General features: G+C 36.7%; 1 protein-coding gene across 11 annotated transcripts in view; it reads left to right on the forward strand.

Annotated features, from left to right (window-relative positions):
- The window catches only part of CCDC138 (coiled-coil domain containing 138), a 147,613-nt gene extending 128,051 nt beyond the window's left edge, over positions 1–19,562 (forward strand). For all 11 annotated transcript variants that reach the window (XM_027622050.1, XM_027622057.1, XM_027622052.1 and 8 more), the window contains 2 exons: positions 16,850–16,988; positions 19,072–19,562. In XM_027622050.1, the coding sequence (XP_027477851.1) occupies positions 16,850–16,988; positions 19,072–19,237 (305 nt within the window). In that variant the 3' untranslated portion in view covers positions 19,238–19,562. The remainder of the gene's footprint in view (positions 1–16,849; positions 16,989–19,071) is intronic.
- Positions 19,563–21,671: the final 2,109 nt, after the last annotated feature.

Here is a 21,671-nt window from a genome sequence, read left to right on the forward strand (position 1 = left end):
GGGATGTGGACATGTTGCTATTTGTATCAGTTTTCTATAGCTGCTATAACAAATTACCAGAAACCTGGTGTTTGAAACAACAGAAATTTGTTCTCTTATAGTTCTGAAAGCCAGAAGTCTGACATCAGTTTCTCTGGGCCAGAATCAAGGCACTGACAGGGCCATGCTTCTTCCAGAACCTCTAGGGGACAGTTTGCTCCTTGCCTCTTCCATCTTCTGATAGCTGTTGGCATTCCTTGGCTTGTGGCTATATCACTCTAATCTCTGCCTTTTAGGTCACTTTGAAAATGTAGGTTTTATTATTCAAGTATGGTGAGGCCAACAAACAGATCGGGAGGTAACTACCATTAAAAATCCTTTATTCTTTTTTTAAAAAATATTTTATTTATTTATCTGACAGAGAGAGACACACAGAGAGAGGGAACACAAGCAGGGGGTGTGAGAGAAGGAGAAGCAGGCCTCCCACTGAGCAGGGAGCCCGATGCAGGGCTCGATCCCAGGACTCTGGGATCATGACCTGAGCCAAAGGCAGATGGCTAATGACTGAGCCACCCAGGGGCTCCAAAAAATCCTTTATTCTTACAGTTTGTAACTGCAAGGGGCATGCCATGCTGCAGGGCCACCCAGGGGGAAGCACCAGAGTCAGTCAGCAGGCAGAGAGAAATGGGGGAACTGAGAGCAGGAACCTTTATTGTGATTCCCTTGGGAAGGTATGGGAAAGGCAAGATAAACAGGCTTAGGTTTGGCTAATTTGAAACATTTCAGTGGGTATTGGGGCACAGGGGCTTATACCTGACCCAGGAGTGATTAGAGCAGTTGGATAGTAGCTTGGAGTGTGAGAGCACCACACAAGAGGTTGATTGGGGGGCGTAGGCTCTAGATTGGTTGGTTGGCACAGGCAGATCATTTACTATTTATAGGAATTGACTAACTTGGGGAGGGGCCATCCCTTCAGGGTCAGCAAGGCCCCAGATATCAAAGCATCAAAAACACATGGTTAACACAACACTGCCTTTTCTTCTGCTGTCTGAAATCTCCTTCTGTCTCCCTTTTATAAGGACACTTGTGATTGTGTTTAGGCCCACCTGGATGATCCAGGATAATCTCTCCATCTCAAGATCCTTAGTTTAGTCACATCTGCAAAGCCTTTGCCATGAGATAACATTTGCAAGTGCTAGTGGTTAGGATGTGGACATCTTTTGAAGGTCTGTTATTCAGCCTGCCATGTAGTTCTTTCCTTTTTTCTGTCATTAATTTGAGACTTTGGTTGGTACCAGTTTGCATGTATACTTGTTTCATTCATGGTGATTCATTGTACAGATACAACCATCTGACCACTTTATTATGTCTTCCAATACAGTTTCAAGCACTGACATATTGAAATAGTATACTTCATTATAAATTAATTTTCTTTTTTCTTTTTCTTTGTGTTTTAAGGAAATGTTGAAAATATTTTATAAAATATTTTCTTATAAAAAGATGGCATGAGTCATTGAGTTAGGAACTGCTCCTCTAGTTCAGCTACTTATTTTACATATATAGGCATACCTCAGAGAGATTGTAGGCTGGCTTCCAGACTACTGCAGTAAAGTGAATATCGCAATAGAGTCATAAGAATTTTTTGGTTTCCCAGTGCATATAAAAGTTATGTTTGCACTATACTGTAATCTATTAAGTGTGCAATAGCATTATATCTTTAAAAGCCCAATGTACATACCTTAATTAAAAATACTTTGTTGCTAAAAAATGCTAACCATCATCTAAGCTTTCAGTAGGTTATAATATTTTTGCTGGTGGAGGAGTCTTGCTCCATGTTGATGATGGCTGCTGACTGATCAGAGTGGTAGTTGCTGAAGGTTGAGGTGGCTGAGGCAGATGTCTTAAGACAAGTTTGCTACATCGATTGACTCTTCCCTTCATGAACAATTTCTTTTGTAGCATTTGATACTGTTTGATAGCATTTTAACCACAGTAGAACTTCTTTCAAAATTGGAGTCAATCCTCTCAAACCCTGCTGCTTTGTCAACTAAGTTTATGTGATACTCTAAATCTTTTGTTGTCATTTCAACAGTCTTTACAGCATCTTCACCAGGACTAGATTCCATCAAGAAACCACCTTCTATGCTCATCCATAAGAAGCAACTTCTCATCTGTTCAAGTTTTATCATGAGATCGCAGCAATTCAGTCACATCTTCAGATTCCACTTCTAATTCTAGTTCTCTTGCTATTTCCACCACATCTGCAGTTATATCATCCACTGAAATCCTGAACCCCTTCCCTGAAAGTCATCCAAGAGGATTGGAATCAACTTCCAAATTCCTGTTAATGTTGGTATCATGATCTCTTACCTTGAATCATGAATGGTCTTAATGGCATCTAGAATGCTGAATCCTTTCCAGAAGGTTTTCAGTTGACTTTGCTCAGATCCATCAGAGGAATCACCATCTGTGGCAGCTACAGCCTTACAAAATGTATTTCTTAAGTAATAAGACTTGAAAGTCAAAATTACTCCTTGATACATGGCTGCTGAATGGGTGTTGTGTTAGCAGGCACGAAAATAGCATTAATCTTGTTATATATTCCCATCAGAGCTGTTGGGTGACCGGGTGCATTGTCAATGACCAGTAATATTTTGAAGGGAATTTTCTGAGCAGTAGGTCTCAATAGTGGGCTTAAAATATTCAGTGAACCACGTTGTCAACAGATGTGCTGTCATCCAGGCTTTGTTCCACTGACAGAGCACAGGCAGAGTAGATTTAGCTTAATTCTTTTTTTTTTTTAAAGATTTTATTTATTTATTCATGAGAGACAGAGAGAGAGAGAGGCAGAGGGAGAAGCAGGCTCCCAAGAGCAGGGAGCCTGATGTGGGACTCGATCCCAGGACCCTGGGATCATGACCTGAGCCGAAGGCAGACGCTTAACCATCTGAGCCACCCAGGCGCCCAGATTTAGCTTAATTCTTAAAGGCCTTAGGATTTTCAGAATGTTAAATGAGCATTGGCTTCAACTTAAAGTCACCAGCTGTATCAGCCCCTAACAAGACAGTCAGCCTGTCCTTTGAAGCTTTGAAGCCATGCATTGACTTCTCTCTAGCTATAAAGTCCTGGATGGCATCTTCTTCCAATAGAAGACGTTTCATCTACATTGAAAATCTTTTATTTAGTGTAACCACCTTCATTATCTTAGTTAGACCTTCTGGATAATTTGTTGCAGCTTCTACATCAGCATCTGCTGCTTCATCTTGCACTTTTATGTTATGGAGATGGTTTCTTTCCTTAAATCTCATAAACCATCCTCTGCTAGCTTCAAACTTTTCTTCTACAGCTTCCTCACCTCTCTTAGCCTGCATATAATTGAAAAGAGGTAGGTCCTTGCTCTGATTTAGACTTTGACTTAAGGGAATGTTGTGGCTGGTTTGATCTTCTATCCAGACCAGTATTTCTCCATATCAACAATAAGGCTGTTTTGCTTTCTTATCATTCATGTACTCACTGGAGTAGCACTTTTAATTTCCTTCAAGAACTTTTCCTTTGTATTCACAGCTTAGCTGTTTGGTGCAAGATGCTTAGCTTTTGGCATATCTTGGCTTTCGACATGTCTTCTCAACGAGCTCTTCTTTTACTTGGGCCTGTAGAGGGCATTGTAGGGTTATTAATTGGCTTAATTTCAGTAGTGTTGTGTGTGAGGGATTAGGAAGGCCTGAGGAGAGGACACAGAGGGGGAATAGCTGGTTGGTGGAGCAGTCAGAGCACACACAACATTTATCAGTTAAGTTCACCATCTTTATATATGGGTGTGGTTTGTGGCACCCAAAACAATTAAAATAGTGACATCAAAGATCACTGATCACATAACAAATGTAATAATCGTCAAAAATCATAATGAAATACTGCAAGAATTATCAAAATGGGACACAGACACATGAAGTGAACAAATGCTGTTGGAAAGATGCACCGATAGACTTGCTTGACACAGGGTTGCCACAAACCTTAAATTACTAAAAAACAACAACAAAACCCAAAACCCCCACAATATCAGTGAAATAAATGAAGTGAATAAAACATGGTATGCCTGTAGATAAATGGCTACCTGGCACTCTGAGAAATTAAGTGACTTGTTTAATGTCACATGGCTATGGCCAGGGTGGTGATGAGGAATAAATTAGTCTTTCAGAAAAAGAGAAGGTAGAGACAAGGGAGAAGATTCCCTTGGACTTAGGACCCCAGAATTGAGGGATTCCAGAGTAGAAAGTAGTGGCAGCACTTACTGTGTCCCAGGGATTAATAAAGGAAGGTGGGGATGGTGGGGGGAAGCTTTAGAATTCTCTCAGGAATGAAGAAGTAGAGGGAAGAACAGGGATTTGAGCAGACTAGGAACTTTTTGGGTTTGTCCTGCTCCAAAGAGAGCCTTTGTCCCTGGACTAGCACTTCTCCCACCTCAGGCCCGTGACAAACTCCCACTCATCTTTCAAGAAATGGGAAATCTTCAGTGTGTTTTACAACCTGCCTTGTTCCCTAAAGGAATGAAGGTAGACTTGGAAAAAACTAAAGAGGGGAATTTACGTAAAGTTGGGTGTTTTCAAAAGATTACCTGTGGATATCCTTCTTACTGTTGCTTTTGTTTCCTTTTTAAGAATTAATTGACCTTTATTCAGTGCTAGGATGGGCAGCTGATGTTTTTTGGTTGACATTGAATGTTGTCATGTTATAACTTTTTAAGATTGATTTATTTACTTTAGAGAGAGAGTATGCAAGTAGGGGGAGGAGTAGAGTGGGAGGGAGAGGAAGAAGGAAAGAATCCCAAGCAGACTCCACACTGAGCATGGAGCCTCATGCAGGGCTCGATCTCAGGACCCTGAGATCATGACCTGAGCCAAAATCAAGAGCTGGATGCTTAACCAGCTGACCCACCCAGGCGCCCCAGCCATGTTATAACTTTTGAACTCTCAGAACTAGAAATAAGAAAGCCTTACTAACCAAAAATTATATATTTTGTCCCATGTAATAGCATGTTAATATGTATATCTGAGAGTTGGGAATTCGCTTTTAAAATAATTTTATTATGATTACTGCTTTGCCTTAGAATTCTGGAAAGATTAAGATAGCTGCTATTTGGAAAATAGGGACTTAGATTCTTAGCATAAAACCTACATAAAGTACTCTAGTCGGTTTCCAAAAGGTTGATGTCTAACATAGACAACATAATCATTACCAAAGAATGTACTGAATTGCTGACAGCACATACTCTTTAGAAACAAACCACCACTTTTGAAATGGCAGATCTTAGATAAATAATTCTCTTGTGAGATTTCAGTGATTGACTTTTAAATTAGTAAGAATGTTTATTTTCTTAAGTTGCCCACTAATACAGTATTTTGTCAGATATTAGTATAATGTTGATACAGGGAGTTCTTATGCCACTTTCCCCTTACTACTGAAAGTAACCTGAGATTGATTGTGTCTTCAGGTAATCCTTTCTCAATCTGAAGATTTAAATACCTTCCACCAAGCTTATGAACTACAAATTTACATAAAATATTGTGAGTCAAGAAAGCATTGAAAAAATTTGTTTTCAAGAGGTAATTTAGCCCTTTGCAGCAAACATTATGGGCTGGCTGCCCCATCACCATTCTCATCCCTTTCTCTTTCACCTATTCTCAGCCCTCTCATTGGCAGGAATGGCCACTTGCATGACACACGTGTGGCCAGTGAGGGGGAAGTTAGAAGTCCACTGAGAGTTTCTAGGAAACTATGTTTTGATTTGCTGGTAAGAGGGAGCAGATGATTGGCACTGTTCTACTCTACACCTTTTTTTTTTGCCTGTTGTCTAGAGCCTTTTGACCATGAATTACACATGAAGAAAGAGAGTCTGAAATGAAGAATTTGGGTTTCTGATGGCATTGTCCTGCACCTAAACCAGTTCCAGAAAGTGCCTACCTCTTAAGAGAGAAACAATAATCTGTTTGATTAAGCTACTATATGTTGGACTTTTTATTACATACCCAACTGAACCACCATGTACTTTGTTTCAGTTTTATTTTACCCTCTAAAGCTTCTGGGTTTTTTTTTTTTTAAGTCTTTTTTTGGAAGGTAAAATTGTATAGGTTTATCATTTTAAAATTCAAGTAGAGACAGACATCAGCAAGATGGTAGAGTAGGAAGCTCCAGGCCCTCCTTCCTTTACAAAAACATCAAATTAACAACTACAGACTGACTAAATTAACTTTATAGGAGCTCTGAAAACTAGTCAAAGATCTGTAGCAGTCAACCTAATGCAAATTCAAGAAAAGCCATATTCAAAACATTAGGAAATTTTGTTACCTTTTTATTGCCTTTACACCACCCCACCCCGGGTGTGGTACCGGGCAGATGGGAGGAAGTGGCTCAATTTGTTGCTCTTTCCCTCAGACAGAAAAGACAGAGTGAACTAGTTTGCAATATTTTGGCCTATCTGGGTGGTCCAAAGGATTGGGTTCTCTCTTTCCTGACTCAGAGCATGGACAAGGACATTTGCAAATAGCTTGGATCTCAGACTGAAGGCTAAGAAAGGCAGTGGTAAGCACCATGGCACTTGAAAGCTACAGGGGACTGTAGACATGTAAATGCCGGGAAAAGAAATTATGGACAGAGGAGTACAGTATAACATCTAAGGTTTTGAGAATAAGCTGGGATGAGACACTGGGAAATTAAGACATTTAAAAGCAGCCAGGGGAAATTGGAAAAAGAAAAAGCTCACTCAGGGTGCCTGGGTGGCTCAGTCAGTTAAATGTCAGACTCTTGATTTGGGCTCAGGTCATGATCTCATGGTCCTGGGATTGAACCCCACATTGGGCTCTATGCTCAGCGTGGCATCTACTTCTCCCTTTTCCCTCTGCTTCACCCCCCCACTCATGCTCATTCACTCTCTCTCTTGTTCTCAAATAAATAAAAGTCTTTTAAAAAAAGAAAAAGCACACTCATAGGCCCAGATGCCTAAAAAAGACCCGAGAAGACCTTAGGCCTATACTCTGCACTGTTCCCAAGGGCCCAGGGGACTGCTAATTAATGAAGAACATCTTCCATACTAGTCTTCAAAGACTAGGAAAGGTGACTGTTTTTCAAATGGTGAGTTTTCAGCAAAAAAATCACAAGGCATACAAAGAAACAGGGAACACAGCCTACTCAAAAAAAAATAAATCTTGAGAAAACATCCCCAAAGAAACATGCAAAGAAACTCACTCAGGAAAGACTTTAAAGCAACTGTCTTAAATATACTCAAAGAGCTAAAAGAAAACAACAAAGAACCAAATGAAATCAGGAAAACTGTGTATGAAAAAGTGAGAATTTCAACAAAGAGCCAGAGTTTATAAAAAGGAACCAAATAGAAATTCTGGAGCTGAAAAATACAGTGACTGAACTGAAAAAACACTAGAGAGTTTCAACAACGAATTTAAACAAGCCCAAGAAAGAATCAATGAACTTAAAGACAGGGCATTTGAAGTTATAGAGACTGAGGAGCAAAAAGAAGAGAGAATGAAGAAAAGGGAAACAGAGCAGAGCCTAAAGGACTTATGGGACATCATCAAACCGATCAATATACATATCATGGTAGTCCCAGAAGAAGAGAGGGAAAAGCGCAGAATAATCTGCCCCTTCAGTAATCTGTTGGAAGAAATAATAGCTGAAAACTTATCAAATGTGAGGAAACATGTAGTTTTACAAATCTAAGAAACTCACTGAATTCCAAAACTCAGTGAACTTGAACTTCAGGAAAAATCCAAAGAGCCCACAGTGAAGACACATGATAATTAAACTGTCAGAAATCAAAGAGAGAATCTTGAAAGCAGCAAGGGAAAATGTGGTATATACATAAAATGGAATATTATTCAGCCATAAAAAGGAAGAAAATTTTGATACCTGCTACAACTCGGATGAACCTGGAGGACATTATGCTAAGTGAAATAAGCCAGACACAAAAAGACAAATTTTATATGATTCCACTTACATGAGATACCTAGAATAGTCAAATCTATAAAGAGAGAAAGTAGAATGTTGGTTTCCTGGAGCTGGGGGGACAGATGGAAGTGGGTGTTAGTGTTTAATGGGTACAGTTTTTTTTAGGGAAGATGGAAAATTTCTGGAGTTGGATGGTTGCACAATAATGTGAATGTACTTAATACTAAGAAACTGTGTACTTAAAAATGGCTAAAATGTAAGTTTTTTGCATATTTAACCACAACTTAGAAATTAAATAACATGAGGCTAAGGAGAAATGTAGAAAACGTGTTTTTTTTTAAAACATCACCATAAACTTTATCATTTAGAAATGACCATCATTAAATGTTATTTCAGATACCTTTCTGTAGTTGTGTACATATGAGAATATTGATGAATGGATAAACAGATGAAAATACTTTTATAGAAATGGGTTTTGTTATACATGTACTTAATGAAATCTATTTTTTCAAGTTTATTTAAATTTCAGTTAGCATACTGAAATCTATTTAACAGGAAAAATGAAGTGGATTTGAGTTACAAGTATTTTATATCACAAATTCCTTCTGTTAAGAAAAGGTAAAACACATTGAGTCTCTCTTTTAAAAACATTTTTATTTATTTATTTGACAGAGAAAGAGAAGGAGCACAGGCAGAGGGAGAGGGAGAAACAGGCTCCCCACCGAGTAAGGAGCCTGATGCAGGGCTTGATCCCAGGACCCTGGGATCATGACCTGAGCCAAAGGCAGACACTTAACCAACTGAGCCGCCCAGGCGCCCCTCTTTTTCTTTTTTTTAATTGTAAAATAATATAACAAAATTTACCTTAGTCATTTTTGAAAATTAATTAACTAGTAAATTAGTTAATTTAGAGAGTGAGCAAGCAGGGGGGAGGGGCAGAGGGAGAGAGAGGCAGAGAATCCCAAGCAGACGCCATGCAGAGCATGGAGCCTGATGCGAGGCTTGATCCCATGACCCAAGAGATCATGACCTGAGCCAAAGCACAAGTCAGACGTTCAACCATCTGGGCCACCCAGGCATCCCTACTATATTAGTCATTTTAGTGTATCCTATCTTTTAAATACTGTTTTCAGTTTTAGAAATGTATTTGCTCCCAGCTAGGAAAGATGAAGATAGCAGCACTAGTGCACTTTCAACTCCCCTTCCTTCACTTCCTGACTTTTTTAGTTATTTTTTTTTACATTATTGCAGTTTATATTTTTCATTCTGTTTTGCGACCATAATTTGCACATGTGCTTCATGTTGGTTTTCTTACTACTTTGCTTTATATTAGTTTTACATTCAGTTATATTCAGTGCTCAAGAATAGTTCTTATACTGTAACTTCTACATTTCTGTGTTCTTATTTTTGAATAATCTCTTGATTGCTCCCTTCCCTTTTGTTCAGAACTTTGTAAACTGTGCTTTTACTGTGGCAGAGAAGTGAAAGGACAATCTGATTTTTTCCCTGTTAGTGTTAACGTATTCTTTTGCTTAGGGAGCTAATGACTATTTTATCTTTGAAGTTTAGGGTAGGTCTTGTTGTTGAATGTTCTGAAGCAAGTTTTCCTGGGTCACTGTTGTGCTTTTTCAATCTGCAGACCCACTTCTTTGTTCATTTAGCATTTCACATATACAATTGACCCCTTGAACAACAGAGGTTTGAACAGTGCCTGTCTACTTCTATGTGGATTTCTGTTCGATAAATATAATATAGTACTGTAGATGTATTTTCTCTTCTTATGATTTTCTTTTTTTTTCCAGATTTTTATTTAAATTCTAGTTAGTTAACATGTTGGTTTCAGGAGTAGAATTTAGTGATTCGTCACTTACATACAACACCCAGTACTCATCACAACAAGTGCCCTCCTTAATATCCATCACTGTTTAGCCTATTCTCCACCTACCTCCCCTCCATCAACCCTCAGTTTGTTATTTTTCATTAAGAGTCTCTTATGGTTTGTTTCCCTCCCTCTTCCCCCCCCATATGTTCATCTGTTTTGTTCTTAAATTCCACATATGAGTGAAATCATATGGTATTTGTCTTTCTCTGACTGACTGATTTCACTTAGCATAATACATGCTAGCTCCATCCACATCATTGGAAATGGCAAGAATTCATTCTTGTTGATGGCTGAGTAATATTCCATTGTGATAGATATATATCTATATATAGATATAGATATATGCACATATAGCCTATATGTATATATAGGCTGTTATTGATAATGCTGCTATAAACATTGGGGTGCATGTACCCCTCGAATCTGTATTTTTGTATCCTTTGGGTAAATACCTAGTAGTGCAATTGCTGGGTTGTAGGGTAGCTCTATTTTTAACTTTTTGAGGAACCTCCATACTGTTTTCCAGAGTGGCTGTACCAGTTTGCATTCCACCAACAGTGTAGGAGGGTTCCCCTTTCTCCATATCCTCACCAATATCTGTTGTTTCCTGTGTTGCTGATTTTAGCCATTCTGACAGGTGTGAGGTATCTCATTGTGGTTTTGATTTTTATTTCTCTGATGATGAGTGATGTTGAGCATCTTTTCATGTGTCTGTTAGCCCATCTGTATGTCTTCTTTGGGAAAATGTCTATTCATGTCTTCTGCTCATTTCTTAACTGGATTATTTGTGTTTGGGGTATTGAGTTTGATAAGTTCTTTATAGATCTTGGATACTAACCCTTTACCTGATATATCATCTGCAAATATCTTCTCCCATTCGTAGGCTGCCTTTTAGTTTTGTTGATTGTTTCCTTCACTGTGCAAAAGGTTTTTATCTTGATAAAGTCCCAATAGTTCATTTTTGCTTTTGTTTCCCTTGCCTACAGTGACGTGTCTAGTAAGAAGTTCCTGGGGCCAAGGTCAAAGAGGTTGCTGCCTGTGTTCTCCTCTAGGATTTTGATGGTTTCCTATCTCACATTTAGGTTTTTCATCCATTTTGTATTTATTTTTGTTTATGGTATAAGAAAGTGGTCCAGTTTCATTCTTCTGCATGTGGCTGTCCAGTTTTCTCAACATCATTTGTTGAAGAGACTGTCTTTTTTCCATTGGATATTCTTTCCTGTTTTGCTGAACATTAGTTGGCCATATAGTTGTGGGCCCATTTCTGGGTTCTGTATTCTGTTTCATTAATCTATGTGCCTGTTTTTGTGCCAGTACCATACCGTCTTGATGACAACAGCTTTTCAATACAGCTTGAAGTCAGGAATCGTGATGCCTCCAGCTTTGGTTTTCTTTTTCAAGATTGCTTTGGTTATTCAGGGTCTTTTGTGGTTCCATACAAATTTTAGGATTGTTTGTTCTAGCTCTGTGAAAAAATGCTGGTGGTATTTGGTAGGGATTGCATTAAATGTCTGGATTGCTTTGGGTTGTATAGACATTTTAACAATGTTCTTCCAATCCAGGAGCATGAAATTTTTTCCCACTTCTTTGTGTCCTCTTCAGCTTCTTTCATAAGTGTTCTATAGTTTTCAAAGTACAGATCTTTTATCTCTTTGGTTAGGTTTATTCCTAGGTATCGTATGGTTTTTGGTGCAACTGTAAATGGGATTGATTTCTTGATTTCATTTTCTCCTGCTTCGTTATTGTATAGAAATGGCAACAGATTTCTGTACATTGATTTTATATCCTGTGACTTTGGTGAATTCGTGTATTAGTTGTAGCAATATTTTGGTGGAGTCTTTTGGGTTTTCTACATAGAGTATCATGTTGTCTGCAAATAGTGAAAGACTTCCTTCTTGCCAATTTGGTTGCCTTTTGTTTCTTTTTGTTGTCTGATTGCTGAGGCTAAAACTTCCAATACCAAGTTAAATGGTAATGGTGAGAGTGGACATCCCTGTCTTGTTCCTGACTGTAGTGGAAAAGCTCTGTTTTTCCCCATTGAGGATGATATTAGGTGTGGGTCTTTCATAGGTGGCCTTTATGATGTTGAAGTATGTTCCATCTGTAACTACTTTGTTGAGGATTTTTATTAAGAATGGATGCTGTATTTTATCAAATGCTTTTTCTGCATCTATTGAGAGGATCATATGGTCCTTATCCCTTTTTTTTATTAATGTAGTGTATCACATTGATTTGTGAATATTGGACCACCCCTGCAACCCAGGAATAAATCCCACTTGATTGTGGTGAATAATTCTTTTAATTCCTTATGATTTTCTTAAACTTTTTTTCTCTAGCTTACTTTATTGTAAGAATACAGTATATGATACATATAGCATACAAAGTATATGGTAATCAGCTATTTGTTTTTAGTAAGACTTCAGCTCAGTAGTAGGCCATTAGTAGTTAAGTTCTGGAGAGTCAGAAGCTATACACAGATTTTTGATTGTATGGGGTTCGGGGGGTCAGCACCTGTAAACCCTATGTTGTTCAAGTGTAAACTATAATATATATTATTTTATTAACCTGATATGAAGAATACAAATTATCTTTATTTTGGATCTTTTTTTGGTAGTCTTCCATATCTTGATTTCTTTCTAATTATTTCTTTTTTTTCTAATTATTTCTTTGCATCATTTTCATTTGTATTGTTTATGATTATCTCAAATTTTTATGATAGTAATCTAATTTTCAGCTATATCATTTCAGTTTTGTGACTTATCAGGGTTTTTTTGTTTGTTTTTTTAAGTAGGCTCCATACCCAGTGTGGAGCCAATGTGGGGCTTGAACTCATGACCCTGAGATCAAATTGGACACTTAATCAACTGAGCCACCTAGGCCCCCCTAAATATGTTTTTTAATAGTGGTTTTTAAATTCTCTCTTCTTAAAATCCTATTGTTTATCATCTTTTCTTATTTTATTGACTAGCCATGTTTTTGCTAGGTTAATATATACTTCAAAACTCTTATGGAAATCTGTTTTGTTTTTTGAATTGTGTTTTCTTTTACATTTGACTGTCTTGTACATTGCTATAATCCTGATTGATTGATTGATTGATTGATGTAATACGTATGCCAGGTTGCCATGCTGTTTCTAATCTTGTTCTTAGTTGGACCTCCTTGTCCACACTTTGTGTGTCCTCATAGAAGGCATGGGGCACCCTCTTCTTACCACTATAGCCAAGTCCGGTTTTCTCTTCTCCCTTCTGAGCTACAGTTTAAAAGCCATTGTCCTTAATATATGTTTTTTCTGTGCCCCATGGGTGTAGTGATAACATTCTGTTAGATTCTCAGGACTGTTCTTACTTCTGAGATTTGACTGAATATCTTGTTTGGGTTCATTTCACCTAATTAGGGAAGTGGGGGATGAGTATCCTGTTCCCATAGAGAAATTCTTTTGGCTTTAGACTGGCTTCCCAGTGCAGTGTGTATTCAGGAACGTTATTTTCAGATCGCTCCCCCTTGCAATCCATTTCTCTGTTTTCCAGTCAGAAGATTGAAAAGGTAACAACAGCTGTTTTGTTTGTTCTTCCTCAGGTCTGGGGGTTATTAGTAAGAATTCCCAAGGTTTTGTCAACCCCAGTATATGATATGGAAGAAGGGTGGTTAAGGTGGGCTAGGACCCTGGCCACACTTCTAACTCTTCTCCACTCCAGAATTTTACGTTTATATCCTAGAACATTTTTTAAGTTTTGTGACTTTGACTTCTGCCCATTTTTTGGTTGTTGTAGGTAAAGGTTTTGGGGGGGGTTGTCTTAAAATTTTTGATCCTTATGACTAGGTATTAGGGGAGAGAAATTCTCTCAAACATTTTTATCTTTCCATTTTAATGTAGATAAATCAGTGAAGACATGCTAAGTAATTTATCCAGTGTTACATGAATTTTAGAAGACAAGTCACCTAGCTTATTGGGCCTTCAATTTTTTTTTCCCACTTTTGTACTAGCCACTTTTATTCAAATTGAAGTTCTTCTAAGCTTAAAAAATGTAATGAATTTGAACACTGGAGTAATGAAAAAACGTTAAAACTGCAGTGTTTCAGTCTTAGAGTTAAACCTAATGCAATGCATATAAGAATATCAGAATTTCCTTTCTTTTTATGTCTTTCTCATAGATTTAAAAGAATGGTTGGAAATCAAACCAGTGAACTTCTTTTACTTCTAAAAGACCTTTACAAGCTTCACATTTTAAATATGCTGATATATTAAAGTTTTTGGATGGTCTTGGCTTTTTTCCATTATAGAGGTCATACAAGGAAGTTCACTTTTATTTGGCAATGCTTACTTGGGGCTTTTGGTAATAACCCTTAAATGTGTGTGCTTTGTTCATTCCAAGACTTGATTTACATATAAACTATAGTAAAATAAAGGAAGATACACTCTTTCATGCCACTTTATACAGGCACCCATCCCCCATGCAGTGGATAATCTGCATATAACCTTTGACTCCCCAAAAACAACTACTGACAGCCTGCTGTTGAAGCCTTTCTGATAACATGAACTGTTGATTAACACATTTGGGGTTTTCTGTTTTTTTTTTTTAAGATTTTATTTTATTTATTTGACAGAGAGAGACACAGTGAAAGATGGAACACAAGCTGGGGGAGTGGGAGAGAGAGAAGCAGGCTTCCCGCGGAGCAGGGAGCCCGATGCGGGGCTCTATCCCAGGACCCTGGGATCATGACCTGAGCCGAAGGCAGATGCTTAACGACTGAGCCACCCAGGCGCCCCAGATTAACACATATTTTGTATGTTATATGTATTATATGTTGTATTCTTACAACAGAGTAAGCTAAAGAACATCATAAGGAAGAGAAAATACATTTCCGGTACTGTACTGTATTTATTGAAGAAAATTTGTGTATATGTGGCCCTGTGTAGTTCAAACTCGAGCTGTTCAAGGGTCAACTGTACAAAAAACCATTATAACTTTTTTATGTGGTTTTTAGGCTTTAAATTGAGAACATGTCGTAGATGGGTATTGTAGACTGTAGGGGGGTTAAGAAACCTCAGTGGACTTTCTGGTAGTGACTTACATGATTGTTCTTTATCCATTGATTTAAAATTTGTTAGCCATGTAATATAGTTACCTTTCTTGTTCAGAGTTGACATAAATCATATGTCTCAGGATCTGAAATAAGAAAACTGTGCAGTTTTTTAGTGAAGCTGCTTGAAATTTCAGTCAGTGCATTTTTAATGATTTGTAGATTGGGGCACCTGGGTGGCTCTGTCGGTTAAGCCTCTGAATCTTGATTTCAGTTTAGGTCTTGATCTCGGGGTCGTGAGTTCAAGCCCTGTGTTGGGCTCCATGCAGGGTATGGAGCCTACCCTACTTAAAAAAATAATAATAAAAATGTTTTTTGTAGATTATGTGTGCTATATTTGTAACCTACATTTTCATTCTTTAAGAAGATCCTGTAACTGAGATACATACATGTGCACGCACACACACACACATGTACACGCACATAGACACCCGAACATGCACATGACTTTTGGTGAACTAAGTGTAGTCTGTACTTGGGTTAGACTGCTCTGGGGAAAGTATTACGTTTTTTCCTCCTACTTTTTACTACGTGGTAACGTGCAGAGGACAAGTGACCACTGTCCTTGTGGTCCACTGCTAGCATGTAGCACCTTTCACTTTCTGTTATCACAACATTGCTCTGACTTTTCTAGTGTGGATTTTGTTGGTTTCGTTATTGAATAGTTTATTTTACCCAGTAAAGACAATCTTTTAAGCTGTGCTTATGGATTCAGAAAGAGTGATGAATACAAAGCTATCATATTTCTGTGTCCTTTGTAGTTACTGACTTACTTATCTGTGTGAAATAAAGTCCTGTATTCACTGTGGGAGCCTCCGAATTTTACAGAGACTTTTTACATAGGAATTTAACTACTTTAAAAGCCATAATTTATTATTTTTCTATGACTTTTGTTTCTTTTCAGGCTTTCCTAATGACCTATACTAGTGATTTACACCTTATAAAACATTTTTATGCATTATTGTGTTCAACTCATAACCACTTTAACAGATCTTTTAGTTTTCACTATTGCAAACTTTACTGTGGCCCTTATTCTCAAACCTTTGCATACATTTGATTGAGACACATTTTTTAGAGGCAGAATTGCTGAATCGAAGGATATACCCACTTATAAGGTTTTTTGATACAAATTTGCCAAATTCCAATTATTTTATTCCTACTGAGGTTGAATATTTTTAATGAATATTTATTTATTATTCATGAATATTTTTAATTTATTTTTATTTTATTATATTTATTCCATCGTGATTTCCTTTGCCCTTTGTTCATTACTAAAAATATTAGGTCCATCTTTTTCTTACTGAATTATAAGAGCTTTTATTTTTAACAGTATCAGTCTTCTAGCAAATATATTACAAGGGGATTTCCTCCCAATGCCTCTGCTTCAAGTTTGACATTTCCCTTTTGTTTTGCTTTTGTCTTTCAGAGCTTTTGCCTTTTAAGTTTTGTAATTGTTTTTTACATAGACATTAAAATTTTGTATTTTGTAAAATTTTTCACTTTTATGAATCTTTTCACCCTTCGACTTTTGTGCTTAAAAAGTTATTCCCTAGCCATTGATTATGTTAATTGTCATAACACTCAAACGAAATTCTTAAATGTAGGTTTTTTAAAAATTTGCTATCCCCAAAATATTTCTTATTGCTAATTATTTAAACTCAGCCTACTGCTATGAACTTTTTGAAGAACTGATCTTCCCCCATTCTTCCAAACATGGGATTTCTGCTAAATACTGCCTAGTGGAAGTTGGATATTAGGGAAAATAGTCTTATCTTTGGTTTGCGTTGTTCAACAAGAGCCAGTGGAGATTTTAATTTTTCAAATGATGGTATTTTTGCTCCAAAGTTTAAGTATGAAAAGAATGAAAATCCAAATTAATATTTATGAATTGTTATTAATTTCCTTTTTAGCTATACCCTAACAGTAAAGCACTGGTGATTTGTTTTGCAGAATCCTTGCAGCCTTTCCTGGAAGCCTGTAGCAACACTTTATTTTTTCGTACTTGCTCTGTGCTGCTTCGAACCCCTAAGCTTGATCTTCAAATACTAGAAAAGCTCAGTATTATTCTGCAGAAACTTTCCAAAATCAAGTAAGAATTTTTTTTATTTCTAAGATATTTTTATTGAAAGATCTCTTATTGTGATCATTTAGGCCTTTCTGAATCCTGTACTCGTTCAACTTTGTTAAATCACAGATTCCAATAAATGTAGAATCTTGAGATTCATGAAGTATTAATGCATGTCTAAGATACATACTCAGTGACAGATGAGAATTGGAGCGTTCATCTAGGAATGTCTTGTTTCCGTAGTTCATTTCTGCTAAATGAACCTTAGGTACCACAGAGTATGCAAAACTAAAAGCAGTTTTTAGCAACCAAGTGGTAGTATTAGAGTGAATTACTGCACACTGATACTCTGTAATACCACAAGTGAAAATAATAAAAGATATTAAAAGTTTATCTGCAGATCCTGTTGATGTATTGAAATGAATTTAGGAACTGAGAATGAAGCAGGCAGAAGAGATTTAAAATGATAACTGTTAACTGGTTTATTTTAGGAAATAATTATGGGCTTGTTATGCCACTAATTTGGATTTTATTGTAAGAACTAAGGGCTTTCCTTTTGCATTTCTTCTTCATTCCGGCTGATGCAAACATTGATATAACCAGTTATTAAATTATAAAGGACATAGATTTTTAAGCTTTATTTTCCTGATTCTGGTAGTGTCTAGTGTTTTCTTTTGAGACAAATTAAACACCTGTCTCATCTCATGTTTATAAAAGTAAAATTTTGGTTTTGGTTTAGCTCCTCTGCCCCTTCCCTTTCCCCTCACCTGTGATTTGCATGGTAGTGAACTTAGGTATTTTACCAGACCTCGGTGTACTTGAATAGTAAATATAATCAGTACCTCTTAAAATTGTTTGTAGGTGTGTGACAGTGGGTCCATATGTTCTCCTTGCTGCCTAGCACACAATACCACACCACAGTAAATTATTGTCAAATTGTAACCTTATACTCATCTCAGCGAGTTTTGGACTGGCATCAGTTAAGCTTATCAATTCATTGTCTTCCTTCACTTGCAGACTGTACCATGGTTGTCTTGATTTGTATCCGGTAAATTCTCGGGAAGACCTATTCCAGTTTACCTGTGGTACCACAAAGCTGCAGTAACATTATTTAGGTTTAATTGGGTCTTAGCCCTTAATTTGTGGGATTTTTTTTATGTACTCCCTTGAGCCAAAGCATTTTACTATTCTTGATGTGTGTTATAGCTTACGTTCATTTCAGATGGAGAGCTAGAACAAAGCTCCAGCAGGGGGGCTGGGAATAGCTGATGTGCAAGAAGGTCTTAAAGTAAAGCTTTAAAACCACAGAGATGTGAATGAATCGTTTTGTATTAAGTGGGTGGTTACATAGGTTATTCGATAATCTCTTTCAAGAGGTAAATACATGGAGACAAGGAAATAAGAAACATATTTCAGATATTATTCTAAATGATTGAAAATGAAATTACTGACTGATTATTAGAAGGAGGATGGCTGAAAAGGTATTTTGGAGCTAAGTCAAAGGTAACCTCTGCTACTTAAGATGAGCAAGTATTTTTTTTTCTAGCTGTGAGGAAAAAAAATATTCTTAAGCATTTTAATGGTGACTAGGGTGCAGTTTTCATATTATAAAGCATATTCTGCATATTCTCGTCTTCCTTGAATACTTTTCCACTTTATTTTAATTTTAATTTTTTTATTATGTTATGTTAATCACCATAAATCACATCATTAGTTTTTGATGTAGTGTTCCATGGTTCATTGTTTGCGTATAACACCCAGTGCTCCATGTAGAACGTGCCCTCTTTATTACCCATCACCAGGCTAACCCATCCGCCTACCCCCCTCCCCTCTAGAACCCTCAGTTTGTTTTTCAGAGTCCATCGTCTCTTACGGTTCATCTCCCCCTCCAATTTCCCCCCCTTCATTCTTCCCCTCCTGCTAAGCTTATCTCCTAAAGCCTGTTTTGTTTGTCTTGGCATATTAATCCTTTAGTTAACCTATGTTCTGCGCTATGTTGAAACCAGGTGCCATTTGCCCACATTTACAAGTAAATGATCTCTCCTTGTCATTTCAGATAAACTCCCTGAGAGTGTGCAACTAAGTTAATGTACTTGTTCTCTTACAGGAGTAATAAGAAGCTCTTTGAACTTTTTACTATTCATCTGATGCTTCAAGAATTACAAAGGACAACACATCCAGAGCATGCCTTTCTCTGTATTAATCTAAATTCAACTCTGTTCAATTTGGGTTTGACAAAATGCAACTCCTTGACCTCCAATGCAAGCCATTAGACTGGCTTATTTTTATTTTATAATAATAATGTGTGTTGCTTATTTGTAAGATGTAAAAATTACCAAAGTAACTAAAAATCCACCAAGTAAAGTTATCAGTAGCATCATTTATCATGAAAAGTAGATTTTTTTTTAACTTTTAAGATGAAATCTATAGAAGCTGTGGAATTTTTGGACTGTTTCAGTTCAACTAAGGTAGTACTTACTAATGTACAAAATGAAATTTCCAGAATTAATGACAGTGGGGTTACTTTTTGTAAGAGTGTTTTAGGGAAATTTTTTAAATTATGTGATTATTTGGAATAAAATTGGTGTTTGTGTGGGAGAGAGGATTAGTTCATGTTGTCATTCTTTCTTAATATATTAGCAATTTCCCCTTTCAGAAGCAAAAGTACATAACTTTTAACTTGCCATCTTCATATCATAACTTTTGTATCGATTCTAGATTCACAAAAACTGATTTTTTTATTGTGCTGTTCACAGAGTACTTTAAAGAAAGAATTTTTTTCTATTTTTATTTTTTTCCAAAATAATTACCACCAAAGTATATATGTACAACAAAAGTTTAAAAAAAACTGAAAAATAGGCAAAAATATCTTAGTCCCAACACCCAGGGATATCTCTTGCTACAGCCAAAGATGAGTGAAGTAGCCACAAGTCTGGGTGAGGTAGAGGTGGTGGGACTTTGGGCAGAATACTGCAAAACAAAGAGAAGGAGCATTGTCCTAAACACTTATAAAATTATGCTCTGTCAGTATATAATCTCATTTCCAGAAACTGGGAGAAATTTTCAGGAAACTTTTGGTCTCTTCAAAAGAATATAAGAAAATATGCTATTTGTGAAGCGGAAACAGAAAACTGTAAAGAGAGAACAGACTAAGGTGAGTATGGTCACGCTTATAGGAACTAAAGAATGCAGAAGCAAAAGTGCACATCAGACACTTCAGAAAACAGAATCAGTGTCACACACACACACAAAGCAGCTCTCAGAATGCAGAGCGCCTAGAGATGGTACCAGCAAGCAAGTGGACAGTCAATGGTAGGACAAAGGTTGGCACTTTAACATGGGGTGTTTGATGTTTGTGAAAGGGAACAGAACAGGTAGAGCAGAAGCATTGTTCAAAGATAGAGTTGAATAAAGATTTGGGGGGACCAAAGAAAGATCTGCATGTAGAGATTCAAAGAACTCATCATGTTCCAGAAAAATCACTGAGAAAAGCATTCTTATAATTAGACTCATCCTGTAATTTAGACACAAATTATAATTTAAAGTATTAAATTATGAGGATAAAGGCAAGAACAAACAAAAGCCAGTAACCTGCAAGAGAAGAAAAAACAAGCCAGCCTCATGCCGTGCCAAGAGTTGATAGGAAACCATCCCTTCGCATTTTGGAGAGGGAAATTTTTAATCCAAGATTTATACCTAGTGAAGATGCCTTCACAGGTGAAGACAATGGAAGAAAGACATTTTCAGATATGTAAGTGTTCCGAAATTATACCACTTCTTGAGAAAAGAATCTACTTAGATTATTCTGACCAATTTAGACATGAAAGGAAATTGGGTTTATTAAATCCACCTCATACCGAAAGACTGTAGTGAAACTGAAACCACTTAAACATAAATAAATTTAAATAATTGTTGTAAATCTCTCTCTAAAATGGAGTGAAATGTTAAATTCTTCAAAAGGATAAATAATGGGAACAGCAATAATTTAGTGGTATTTGGGTAAACTGTATTAACTGATGTTAAAAACTGAGAATGGGGCCCTGAGATTGAGGTACAGATGGAGGAGCAAGTAGGTAAAATTTTGTATATTTTCATCAGAAATAGAGTCAAAATGTTCCATTTCAAAATTAACTTTGACGATTAGAGAAATGAAGGATAAAGGAATGCTTTTGGAAAATGTCAAGGTCACTATTAAAATTAAAGGCAGGATAAATATTCTCAGAACACTGAAGAAGAAAAAATATATAGTCATAGCAAAAAATAAAAGCCAGAAACTTGTAAAGAACAAAAATATTTATTAGAATAAATAAATGTATGTTTTTAAATTATAAATTCTGTATTACCCTCTGCTGATAAATTTGAAAATCTGGATGAAATGAACTATTTTCTAGAAAACAACTTACCAAGAAATCTGCAATAGAAAATCATTGAAGTCTTTGATGAATTATGGATGAATTCTTTTTAAAAATGACATCAAGTCCAGGTGTTTTTCAGGCAAATTGTAATTTCCATTTCAAGGAGGAAATATTTAAAGCCATGTAAATTGTCTCGGAATGTAGAAAAATCATCCTAACTCATTTTATACAATTAGCGTGAACCCAGGACCAAAAATTGTCAAAGGAAGTCAGAAAGAATTAAATAGATTGAAAAGTCTAAAGAATTCTGGGCAAATCAATGCCAACCATTCATCATCAGAACAATCCATGA

This window comes from Zalophus californianus, chromosome 8 (assembly GCF_009762305.2).
Source record: "Zalophus californianus isolate mZalCal1 chromosome 8, mZalCal1.pri.v2, whole genome shotgun sequence".
NCBI lineage: Eukaryota > Metazoa > Chordata > Mammalia > Carnivora > Otariidae > Zalophus > Zalophus californianus.